Source organism: Harpia harpyja, chromosome 6 (genome assembly GCF_026419915.1).
Source record: "Harpia harpyja isolate bHarHar1 chromosome 6, bHarHar1 primary haplotype, whole genome shotgun sequence".
Classification (NCBI taxonomy): domain Eukaryota; kingdom Metazoa; phylum Chordata; class Aves; order Accipitriformes; family Accipitridae; genus Harpia; species Harpia harpyja.
Window position 1 is genome coordinate 18,137,962 of NC_068945.1, and position 13,528 is coordinate 18,151,489.

General features: G+C 42.6%; 1 protein-coding gene across 1 annotated transcript in view; it reads right to left on the bottom strand.

Annotated features, from left to right (window-relative positions):
- Positions 1 to 13,528, bottom strand: part of TMTC1 (transmembrane O-mannosyltransferase targeting cadherins 1) — a 150,054-nt gene that overhangs the window by 127,797 nt on the left and 8,729 nt on the right. Inside the window, exons 2-5 of the mRNA XM_052789800.1 lie at positions 9,741 to 9,918; positions 7,975 to 8,048; positions 6,613 to 6,789; positions 4,429 to 4,635 (exon numbers count right to left, since the gene is read on the bottom strand). Coding sequence (XP_052645760.1) covers positions 4,429 to 4,635; positions 6,613 to 6,789; positions 7,975 to 8,048; positions 9,741 to 9,918 — 636 coding nt within the window. The remainder of the gene's footprint in view (positions 1 to 4,428; positions 4,636 to 6,612; positions 6,790 to 7,974; positions 8,049 to 9,740; positions 9,919 to 13,528) is intronic.

Here is a 13,528-nt window from a genome sequence, read left to right on the forward strand (position 1 = left end):
ATATATCAACCTTGTTAAACATATTAATGGATCTAACAGAGTATCACTGTGGTGACCAGTGAGGTGTTGGCACTGATACTGCTTTTTATTAGGACATGTATATGTATACTGCACCGTCATAGTGAAAGCACTGAAGCTCTGGCCTTATCCCAAACAGAAGTGCAAGCCTGACAAGAAAGTTCCTATCTTCCCTTCTCTGTTTGTGTCATACAGGAAGGCACATACAGTCACAAGCCTCTTTCAGGTTTCAAAACTCAGGGAGATTGATCAAACTCATTAGAGATCTTAGTTACCTGGTTTCAGTAGTATATGCCAGCATCCCCCAAAATTGCAATAAATTGCAGTGATATAACCTACAATTTCATCCAGACTAACTCATTCCTTACTCCTGAAGGCACCCAAGACTGCAACCTACACATTCACTGGATAGCTGAAGATAAGAGCAAGTGACAATAAAGAATAGAAATCTCTCTGCTCCAAGAATTTTTACATAACTAGCTCCAGTTACTGCTAATTAGACTGATTCCCTTAACTCCTCCATTACATTTTCCTGCATTTTTCAGTTAGCTCTAGTAGCGAGATACATAATAAATTATTATTAAATATAAACCTAACTGGTCACACTACAAGTACTTAAAAGTACAGATTAAGCAGTGCACAACTGTTTCATTCTAATGAAGATCTTAGAACTAGCAACCTGGTGCACTAGGTAAGGTATCTGAAGCTACTTCACTGTGCCCAATCTGCCCTCCAACTTTGGAATTTTTGAAGTATTTAAAATCTTTTCCCCTTCCTTCTGCCATGGAAAAGACCTGCATGAGTCAAAGAAACATCGATTACAGAGGAGAAATTGTGTAATTAATTTTGTATATTTGACAGCAACTGCAATTTTTTTCCTTCTATCTTTTTTCATCTGTAGCAAGGATTTACTTTTTTTTTTTTTAAGATGAACTGTATTTTAATAGAGCAATTGCCTTGAGTGCTTCCTACTTCATATCGTATAATATACCAACAGCACTAAAGAAATACTGTGTACAGAAAGTATTTCAACTATTTTAATCTGTCCTGCGAGAGGAGTCAGCAAACGGAAGTAAGGAGAAGACTGCAATCATACGATCAGGTAGCGGTCCACAGACTCCACAAGATGTGGACGTCGTTTTTAGAGTCAGTGAGCTGCAACACATTTAATCTTGCTGTTCCATACTACTGCAGGCATGCATGTAGTTGAGAATTGAGAAGATCTCTTGAAATTACAAATGCTGTAGCAGCACGTTTATTTTTTATAGTGACTAGCAAACATTGACATTAGACAAGCAGGCACTGGTCAAACTGCCCAGGCTCTATGAGGCTGTCATTCCACACAACAAGAAGTTATCCGGCCTTATCCTGCCTTCAGAGGAAACAGGAATTCAGAGTAAGGGGAAAAACTAGTCAAGAAGGTTGTCAACAGTGTTTTAGAGAAGTTTCTTTCAAAGCAGCATCCATTAACCCATCCCAGGCTTTCTCCCAAGGCTCTCGGGCACAACTCTCACACAAATGTGTGGCAGCAGGCTTCCCTCTCGGCCACTGGGACCAAGCCAGCTCTACTTTGGGCATCCCACAGCGAGCCATCACACAACAGGTTGCTGCAAGTGTGTTGTACACAGTTAGTCACTTGAAGCGCAGAAGCTTACACCATGAGAGCCCCTTTTTAAAAAGAAAGCAGCTATGTACATGCAGAGCTTAATTTGCCATGCGCAGAAATCCTTTAAAACACTTGAACAGGCAGCTGCCGAAAAGCAAATGCCAGTTGGCAGCATGGACGAGTTCCCTCTGAAGCCATCCCATGAGCACGGTCTCTCCAACAGAACTTCTGCAGCCTCTCCTGAAGAGGCTGGAAAACCAGAGGCTTTCCTCTTCGTGTGAGAAAGGGCCATTCCCAAAAGCAAGGGCAGAGGGAGGGTATCTGGAAAAAGTACAAAGCAAAGGAGGGGGCAAAGGAGCAGTAGGAAGAAAGAGAAACAGGGGTAAAAGAAACAAGGAACAAGAAGATGGAGCAAGACAGGGGACATTTTTTATATTGATACCCTCCACCATAGTATCTGTCAGGGAAAGTGGAAACAAACACAAGTATCAAAGAGAACAAATGCATCGAGAGAAACATGGGGAGAGCGAAGGCCAGGAATAGCAGCTGTACCAGTTTCATGCTCAGGTTACTCCTCCCCACCAGATCCTAAACTTTAGAGGGAAGACGTTAAATGAAGCTTTTTGGACAGCCCGCTCTGGCCTGGCATATCGGAAGGAACCAGGGTCACCCACACTTTCTAATTGTGCTACTCATTTGGGGATACAGGAGAAGAAACAAATTCAAACAAACAACTTTAGAAGCTGTTGCCCACGGCCAGAAGAGTCTCCATGCCAGAGCAGCTAGCCCTTACCCACTCTGAAAAGCCTTCACTTCCTTACCATTTTTGTATCACAGATTCTGACTCAGAGAGGCAACACAACCAAACCCCCTCCCTTCCTTGTTAAAAACAAAACCAAAAACCCAACCATCCCCAAGTCAGACCTATCAGGCGAAACACCTGCAGGGCAGAAGCTCTTGAGTGGGTTGAACCATTTAAACTACAGGTGGAGGAAACAGGCTCTGTGATCTGGGAAGTTACAGATCTCATGTAACGCCTATATGCTATCAATCCTGATGCAGCAAGAAGATTATTAAAAAAAAAAAAAATGAAACCACCAACAACAAACAAACAGCTTCTACTGAACTGATTAATAAGGGGTGTTATGCAGGAATAAAACACTCCCTTTCCCAGGTTTGAGGAGTGCTGCATGGGCCTCATTCAGGTGCCAACCATTAAATGATCAGAGAACCACAGCAGGTAATTCCTGATCTATTTAAGGAACAAAACACTTCCTCCAAGGAATAGGTAGTGTGGGGCAACTCATTACTACAGGTCTCCAAATTAAATCATACTGTGAGTGTTTTGTAGTTATAATCCAAAAGTCAGCAACAAAGGGCAAGGGCTACCAGGGAGATTGTACAAAGGTCAAGGTTAAATTAAAAAAAAAAAAAAAAAAAACCAACACACTCTGGTACAAATCCATGGGACAGCTGCTGAGTCACACCCCCTTAAATGCTCTTACTAACTCAGTGCTGTTCCACAGGAATAAGGGCACCAAGTGCTGGTGCTGTGCTAGAGCATGGCCCTGGAGTCCTTCCTTCCCCAGTGAACATGCTGAGACTCCTGGACGTGACAGGTGAAAATCCTTCTGCCTGGGCCCGGCTCTCACCATTATATGAGCATTCTTAGGCATGAAGCGGAAGTGTGCATCACCTCTACTTTCATATATATACATAAATATGCATACACACACATCTACATGTATGTATATCCACATGCAGAAATTATACCTACAAACGTGTATATAGATAGATAGATAGATAGCGATGTCATGCAATATGCTGCTCACACTGCACTCGCCTCACTTCAGGCATTATTGTATACACGCATGTATTTCCCCTCTTGACATTCAAACCAGCATTACAGTTTTGGCTTTCTCCATGGAGAAGCTGGGAAGGAGAACATTGCCTACCATATCATATTAGGATAGAAAGTCTCAGGACATGGACAGTCCTCAGATATTCTCCTCTTCCCAAGCAGAATTCCCTCCTCTTTCTTCCCTTATCCCTCCTTCTATCTTCTACTCTCTTCCCTCTCCAGTAGCATAAGAAAAATCACAGCACATTTCAGGATAAGAATCATAGAATGGTTTGGGTTGGAAGGGACCTCAAAGATCATCTAGTCCAACTCTCCTGCCATGGGCAGGGACATCTTCAACTAGATCAGGTTGCTCAAAGCCCCATCCAACCTGGCCTTGAACACTTCCAGGGATGGGGAACCCACAGCTTCTCTGGGCAACCTGTTCCAGTGTCTAACCACCCTCACAGTGAAGAATTTCTTCCTAATATCTAATCTAAATCTCTTTCAGTTTAAAACCATTACTCGTCATCCTATCACTACACTCCCTGTTAAAGAGTCCCTCCCCATCTTTCCTGCAGGCCCCCTTTAGGTACTGGAAGGCTGCTGTAAGGTCCCCCCAGAGCCTTCTCTTCTCCAGGCTGAACAACCCCAACTCTCTCAGCCTTTCCTCATAGGAGAGGTGCTCCAGCCCTTTGATCATCTTGGTGGCCCTCCTCTGGACTCGCTCCAACAGGTCCATGTCCTTCTTATGTTGGGGGCCCCAGAGCTGGACACAATACTCCAGGTGGGATCTCATGAGAGCAGAGTAGAGGGGGAGAATCACCTCCCTTGACCTCCTGGATACGGTTGGCTTTCTGTGCTGTGAGCCAAAAATGGCTAAAACAAAGTGAATGACTTGACATTTTAAGGTAGCATCAGCTGCAAACTAAACCACAATGGAGCGGCAGGTAGCCAGCAGTACCTCCGAATGGCCCACATGGCTTTGCTGGGCACAGAAAGGCCACCGCTCCGCTGCTCCTCGGGTGATGCCGGGTGGCAGGAGCTCCAGGTGCCCCGGTGAGCAAAGCGATGCTTCCCATTCTCCCGGCCCGCTGGAGGGACCTGCGGCGAGGCAGAGGGAGAAGCCGCAGGCTGCCGGGCAGGTCTCTGGTGGATCCCCCCATTTCTCCTGATTACGCATGCAGAGAAAAGGGGAAAAAGAGGGGAAAGAAAAGGATTTAAGGATTTTTATCTTTCATGTTTACTTGTCAAAAGGTTGAGCATTATGAAAACAGCACAACATGGTTATCTAACTACAACAGACGACATTTTATTTAATCCAAAATACAAAGTCTTTGTGTGCTAAGAGGACAGGACTTATTAGTTCCTAACTAGATCTAGAGGAAACGACCCAACAGCAACAGAAGATGAGCACTTCTGTATCAAGCTGTTCTCTGGACCTCTGGTAAGATGGGAAGCACTGCAAGGAAGAACATGGTGCCATTCCTAATTTTCTGCTGCAGAAAATAATTGGTGTTCTGCCTCGCTTAAACAGAAAACAAATCTGTACAGGCTGGAGGAAGGAGCAGGAGATGAGTTTCAAAAGCATGTAGCAGGCTGCTGTTTTTCTGCTGCCCCCTAAAAAAGTCAAATACAGTCATAAAATCCTGAGCACCACAAACAGACAGAAAAGCATACATTACATGCAACCAGAGCAAATATGAAAATGCAGCACATCTGGGCTACAGAGCTTCATTCCTGCAAGCTAAATAACTGCCACATCTGGGCAACGGGATGCCACTGAAGCAAAGAAATAACCTGAAGAGACTACTGGAACGTGAATCGAAGGGGAGGAGAGATTGAGGGAAGGGGAAAGGAGAAGGGCACAGATTTTCCCGATTAATTAACATTTGTGTTACCTTTAGCAAGGCAACTCCTGGAACAAGCCTGGCAGACTGTAAATGCAAGTGTTAACAAGTGTGCCAGCTGTCAGTCCCCAGAAAACTCCTCGCTGGCTATTTTCCCACCAGTTACACTTTATGAATTACTTATCCGGTCAAAATAGGAGAAACCCCCTGCTGATCCATCGTACCTGCCCTCCGATTGCTATTGCTGCTGGAGGGGCCAGAGGGAGGGCAGGTGGGCCTGAAGTGTGGTCCATCCCCCATTAGGACCTAGAGGAAGGGCTGAAACGGGAGGAAAGCCAGGATACTCCTGAAAGAAGAGAGTCCCTCTTCTCTTCCCTCCATTTGCTGCTCTCGCATTGTGCCAGCGCTGGTACTCCCCAAATCCTTCCGGGAGCTGATTTAATTCACTACTGCAGAAACAGGATTCAGTGTCCTTTTTTATAACCTAGATACACTAGCTCACACAGGGGTGTGACAGGCTCCAGAGCCTGTGGGGCAGCAGCGGTGGGAACAGGAGACGCAATGGCAGGAGGGAGACCTCCCATTCTCAGTGGCAGTAAGCTCTTACATTCAGTCGTCAATAGCACCGGCTATGGTTTGGGAGAGAAATGGATAAAAAACAGCTTCTATCAAACAAGAGACTTCTGACTTTTAATGGAGATACAGAATAGCATAGTTATTTGTGACACTAAGTGGGTGAGGGATACAAACTTCAAACTATTTGATTTTTCTCCAGTGACTGCTGAGAGCTGCTAATTATTCCAATCATTCCAGAACTGGCTGGATATTTTCCCTCTCTTTCCCATTCTGTAAGGACAGAAAGGATCAAACCTGATTTTACTACTAAACATCATATGATATTTCTGTAACCATGACACTGTGAATGAATAATCAAGCAGATGTTGCAAATGGAAGGAGTTAAGCCAGAGAAATTTTAAGATGTTGATGCTTCAGTCAGAACTCCTACGGAGAAAATAAATGTTAGTCTTGCCAGAGTGAATTGAGCATTTTAGAGATCAGTTCCTCACATCTGGTCTATCTACCCAGCAAAAGTTACCAGGCAGCAATAGAGTAACAACAACAACAAAAAACCACATGCACCCAGAATGAAACCTTGGTGCCCCCCAAACTTGTCAAATGTGGGCCATCTAATTCAGTGGGGCAAGTCCATCTCCCACAGTGCTGTATATAATAATATATATTTTGCACAGACAGGTGGCAACAGTTGAAAAGCACAATGAGCATAGCAAGCTACTTACAGTTTGAGTCCATTGCAGGAGAGGGAAAAGAAGTCATAAACCAAGCACACACCAAACACAGTGACTCCAGTTTCTTTCACCAGCATTGCACATGTCCCAAGGAATAAACTAAGCAGCAGAAAGAATGGGGAGGCAGTGGGAGGGAAATGTTCCCCAACATAAAGCTGATCCACACTCCTGAAAAACAGGTTTGACATAAATATTTTCACTTCTCTGTTATTTTCATGTTTACTACATTCAAACAAATACTGAGACACTTTTCCTTAATTTTTTAAGATGCTGGTAATAAGCAACATGAATAATCTACACTGTTCACTGATAAATGAGGAAAGGTTTAGACTCAGGACGGGAAGGGAAAACACAAATATTGACAGATGCACCGAGAATTTGAGTAGAGGAGAGAAAAAGACAAGCAGGAAGATAAAGCGGACTTGAAGCAGTCAGAGGAAGGCAGAGTAAGTACAAAGACACAAAGGGCAGAAAAACACATGCTTTCCGTCATCTAGAATACACATGCTTAATTATCCTTATGTGACAAAATGCACTACGCAAGCAAAAATTCCTCCATCCCACCCACGCTCCCCTGAGTCAAAGATGTGTCCTAATCATTAACGGACTTGGCAGCAAGCCTGTATGAGGGAAGAAGGTAAGAAAGAACCAAAAATCAAACAAGCTGATTCCTCCAGGGTCACTACCAGCTTTACGCCTTTGAAACCTTCTGATGAAAACAGCATTGCACATTTGTAGCAAGCCCCAAGTATATCCCCAAGAGAGATAGAAGCAGTTTTTCCACATGGCCATGATGACACAGTGCTATTCCTAAATGAAGTAACAATGCAAAAGGGGCAGAAACCCTATCTGAGTAAAGCTCGCTCTTTATTTTAGGACACAGACCAGCAAACAGTGCCAAGTTTTCACCTGAAAAGGATGACTAACAGTCTAGAAGCAATCCTTAACTCTCCCAGACCAGGTATTACAGAGTCCCACAGTCACAGCATGTATTTCAAAGGTAGGCATGTGTCCGTTCGTTCTTCACTCTACATACAGACAGTTTGCTTCAGCTGAAAACATTTCTTTATCATTTTTAGCTCTACAAGCCCTCCTCTAGTGTATGGTCAGCTATAATGTCAATGGAAGAGAGGACCATAAAAGTTGACTTCTCTTTTTATGTTTATTTGTTCTCTTAAGCATCACTTATGCGGCACCGCAGCTGAACGCAAGGACCAGGGCACTTCCATGCAGCAGTGCTGGGGGAAGTACCTTCTGCCAGCAACAACTGAAAACTGACAGGTTTATTCTTTGTCTCCTCCTCAAACTAAAGCATCTCACAATATTATCACAACCGGTAGCAAGAATCCATACCTATTATAGGAGAGAAAAGCCAACAGAAAGAGTAGACAGGCTAGGACATCCGCTCTGCCTACTATACCTGTTACCTAAAAGGAAGAGACACACAGGTGTAAAAGCACGTATATAAAAAGGCATGCGCATTCAGTGACTGTTTCAACGATCCATGCTAACTGCTATTTTAAGCTTTTTATCTTTCAGTGTTATCCTCCTTCAATACAGTAAAACGTTACTTGGTTAGTGTAGGATATTCTGTTTTGTCTGCTGCATTTCTCACTTGCCAAAACAAATGAATAAGCCAACAGCTAAGTCATTCTTTACTTTCTTATTAAAATATTAATAAAGTTGCATAGAGAAATGCCAATTTTAGGGATCTGTTTTAATTTTGTATAATGAGGCTCAAATGAGAAACGCATCCAACTCCCAGAACTAACATTTGTTAAAGAAAGACTAATGAAAAAGCAGCTCTTTGGAGAAGACTTATTATATAGGAATGAGTTAACAATTAATATTTGAATGAACTTTATCACCAAAAAGTGATAGAGTGTTATGTAATTTATTCTCTTTCTGAATAATCTGAGTTTGAGAGTTTTTTCCACGTATTAATTAATCAAATCTTTTTATAACAAAGGGAATACTGAAGAATAATGTATAAACACTCTTTTTACAAACTATTGCAATATTCCATTTCATAAAGATCTAAAAATTGCCCATAAAGCAAATAAAAGGCCCTTTGAAAGTTTGCCTCTTTTGAGATTACATAATTAAGCTATATTCAGCACTCTGGCATTTATTTTAACCTTTTTAAGTTCTGACCCAGACAAAAATAAATTCAAAGAGCGCCTCTTCTAAAATCTCCTTTAAAATATAAAGCTGTATTATCAAAAGGAGCCTAGCTGATTAGTTCACACAAGACAGCACAGGGAGTAACTGTAAAGCTCGTGGCTTTTTGTTATTAAGGTAATCTCTTCTCAAAAGTTCTCAGCGGCAGCAGCCGTTTCCCTCACTCATTTACAAAGGCTGGTAATGAAAGCATGTGATGACAATGGTACCTCAGCTAATGAGTGCATTTCTTTTTTTAATTACGGATAGCTAAACATTGCATGAGCAAGCCTCATTTTATCTACAGAAGTACCTCCCCATGCTAACTGACTGTAGTTTTAGCATGACTGTGTCTTTAAATGTTTCCTTATAACAAACAGAAAAATGTCCAGTATGAGCTGTTGCTCTGTAAACTTACCGTGACATTTATTAAGCTAACAAGATTTTTCTGAAGATGATACTCCTAGCTTTTAATTGAAATCAATATAAATTAATCCATGGGTCATATCACCTCTGAGCGATCTCCTTCAGAATATACACTAATGCTCCCTTCATTTTTTCTCCCTTAAGTTGATGGCTATAGGAGATGACTGAAGGCGTGCAGCAATGTCCCGGCAGGAAAGCGCAGCCTCACTGAGGTCTTTGATTTCAGAAGCCTCGACATTTTCATCAGCTGAATGACTGTCCGTTTATTCCCAGCATCGCTGATTAGGACCGTCAATTAGAATTTAGTGCCGGAGCAGAAAGATGGCAAGTATGAATACACTTTTTTCTTAATGACTCCTGCAAATTATTTTAAATACAGTACATTCTCACCTTTGCTCCTCTACTGCAAAAAAATCACAAGTACCATATTCTGTATGACTCAGAGGTTTCTTTAAAAAAAAAAAAAAAAATTTTAAAGTATGCGTTTATTTTTAGCTTTTGTGTCACCGGGGTTTTTTATGTCACATACTTACAGCCTCGGTGTGAATGGGATGCACAGCAAAGAACAGCGCCGTGACAAAAGCAAGTCGACAGTCCTTGAACACAGCTTTGTCACAAGTGTACATCAGTACAAGAGTCACTAGACAGTGTAAAATTACATTCACTGCATGGAAATAGAAGGGGTTCATACCAGCCAGCAGTACGTTTAACCTGTAAGGAAACAAAACAGAACCATTACTAGACTGGAGAGGTCTTGTAATAGCAGGACATCTTTCAAATACTCTAAATTATGTTTTTGTCTGATTTGCAGACTTCTAATGTAAGTGCTATTAAACTAATTAGTGAAAATCGCTCTGAACTTCTGGTTTATCTGATTAAAGAGAAACCACTTCCCCATTTTTTAAAATATGAGGTTGCATTTGGCAACCTTCTTGACACTGAGATGAGAGAGGCTTGTGCCCTCCCCATACGGCGTACTGCAGTGAGATGATGTCTGTGCTTCCTTAGCAGCAAATAACACTGGCCAACACCAGAAGTACGGCACTTGTCCTATTTCCCCGTTGGCACCTTCTGCAGTTGTCTCAGCCACGTGGCAGCTTTACAATACGGGTAGTTATTTTCTACTACAGAATAGATGCTTTTGCTCGGAAACAGCCAAGACAAGGACTTGGTAAGGCACCGGAGCATCTGCTTGGCACTACAGGTGCCTTTATTCCCATTTAAATTTCAAAATACTTTCACATACTAAAGATTAAGCATTTATTTACATGCTTTACTGACATCAGGACTACACTAAGCAGCTGGTCTAATAGTTAGCATCATTTTTATAAGGACATTGATGGTAAAGATAAGTTAGCTAACATCACCCAAGACTCAATGAGACAATTAGGGTTCACTATGTGTGTCAATCATAAAAAAAAAATATAATAAGCCATTATGACATTTGTTCGACAGCATGTATTAACACATTTTTCTGGTCACTGTTTTTTACAGCCAGCTTGCTTAATGGCTGCTGACAGGCTTTGCCTTACATCCAGTTGAAGATAACTCGATTCTCTTTAGAATTAACTGCATCTGTACATTTGGACAAATATATATACACACAGACACACGCGTATACACACATATACATGGTGTCTCTATCTAGGGAAGACTCCATATATGAACAAGGAATTTGGAAGCACTAATGTTAAAGGACATTTAAAAAAAAACCCAAAACAAAAAAAACAAGACACCCAGTGAAAAGAAGACTCAATCTAAATATTTTGCATGTAGCTGTAAACATGCTAAAGGGTCAATAATCTTTCCTGTTGTTACTAACAGACTCCAGGTCTCCCATGACATACATGATGCAAAAGCAAAGCCACTGAGTTGTTGCTACTATGCAAACACCTTAGGTTTTTTGTAAGACAGAGGAAGTATGGTGTGTCTGTGAGAGCCAGAAAACATGTGCTTTTTATAAATTCTCTCTACATTCCTTACTCATAAGCAACAGAGTGCTATCTGTCCTGGGCTGCATTTTCCAGGCCACTCTAACTTTACCAGACCAGAAGTCTTACCTGTGCATTCCTACTCTGCTCCCACTGGAGTGTTTGTGGAGGCAATAGCTGAAACTCAGAGAGTTTGGGAAAAGTGAGATTTTAGCACGACTTGACCTTTTTCTTTGAAGTATGGGTTGATGCAGCTACATTCGGCCAAGACATCAGTCTGTGTGATTCAAGAATACATGAAGAGTTGGGGCTTTTTCTTTTTTTTTTTTTTTTTTTCCCCCCCATTTCTCCTGCAAGCCACTTCAGGGCAGCAGCATACATCACTTTCCTTCATTTCTACCAGCACAGAACAACAACAAACGACAGCAAATGGCAGTAACAGACATCCAGCCAGAGTTTCAGCTGTAAATACACTGCAGCAGTGGGAACCCCCAGGCCTAAATCTTGTTTTCAGCACGCTGCGGGGAACAAGGGGCCGCACAGGGCCACCCTGCCCCAAAGGATCCAAAGCTCCCGCTCAGAGGCACCTGCAGATGTCGGCAACGGCAGGGACCACCTGCAGGACCCGTTCTTTATACAAATGAATCATTTCTGGCTGTAAATCAGCTGGATGGAGCACAGTTGTCACCATCGCTCCCCCTCAAATGCCAAAGTGTGCTCTGGCAACCTGATGTCTGGAGAAAGCAGACGTAGGCAGGTGAGGGCTGCGAGGACCAATCACTAAAAACACGATGTCTGACAGTACTCTTGCAAAATCTCTCATTAGTCTCCATGGATCACATCTGATCCCTTTGCACCCTGCAAAACAGGTCTACTGGCAAGAGAGGCAGAACCTTTTAGGGGAAGGATCTTCCTGTCCCCACCAGGTCACCTATCCCAAAGGCAGGGTGTGCTCTTCATGCACCTTCTTGGGGCAAACATCAAGTCAACAAGGCTTGTAAACTGTGAGTTACCTGATGTAAGTTATTGAAAATAGCTATGTAAAAGCATCAGCCTCACAGCTTGGCTATTCCCCCATGTATTCTTAAAGGAAAAAAAAAAAAAAAAAAAACAGAACAAAATACAGACATATCACCACCATGGTATTCAGATAAGCCTTCCATTAAACAGCAAAAACTGACTGCAAGCATGCCTCGGTGTATGTTTTAAATACCATCTTTGGTGGTCCGTGAACACTAAACATGAATGTGTGCAGGTGCTATATTCACACCAGTGTTTTTTGCTGCTAAAGCTCTTTGTCATAAGAAATTAGGCCACATGGCAATGAAGGAAACATTCTTTTGTCCTGAAACAATCCCAGCAGAATGATTTTGAAACGTTAGCAGTGGTTGAACTTATTGTACGTCAAACGGGAGAGCAAATCTGGGGCTCCAAACAGCTCTAATCCAAGTCACAAGGACTTTGCAAAGCTCCCCAGCACGCTCACCCACCCGTGGGGAATAACGGCAGCCTACTATGGAAAGCCAAATTTGCTCCACTGTGGAGCAACTATAGAGCAACTTCTGGGCAAGGGAGCAGAAGGGGATGGGTAAGTCACAAATTACTTCTCCCTTCTTAAACTTTAATAACCTTACAGAGATTCAGTCTTGCCTTTGTTTACTGGCAAGCAGCATTATCACGGAGTCATGTAGTAATTACACACAGTATAGGGCTCAGCAAACAAAGGAAGTAAAACAGAGACAGGACTCTCAAAATTAAGTAAGAAGTGGCGTTTCTCCAACGTAATGTTCATGAACAGAAGCTCTGGCAGGCAAAAACCATACTCCATTGTCGGGCGGGGAGGGCTGTCCTGATGTATTTCCATATCTAAACTGTCCCACAAATGGGGAAAACATTTCATTTTTTAAGTTGCAAGCCCCAAAGACACCAATACTACCATCATTTCTAATCTGCAGCATCGTGTGGGCTGGAAGACCTTAGCCACTTCTGCATGAAGATCATAACATCTGTCTGAGCTAAAGCACAGCTTGTAAGATACGCGTCACGGCCTTGGTAGAGCACACAGCTAGGAGAGCAGATGCTTTAGGCTGGCCAGGCTTTTTGAACTGACTGCTTGTCAAACCAGAGAGGTGTTTGCAAATAGTATGCTGAAGATTTGGGGCTAAAAAAAGCAAGTGACCACACTTCTAGGAATGGAATCTCAGAAAGAGACTTTCACAGGCACCAGCTGTTGAAGGTCCACTGAGTAGAGCTTGTAAGAGAGCTCTCCAGAAGAAAGCAAATCACTCTTGCTCTTAAAAGAATAAGCAACATCTATCAGCACTCCCAGTTAACCACTTGCCCTCCCTCCACCCGGCACAGCCGCCTCGTTCGAAGAATGGCATTTGTAG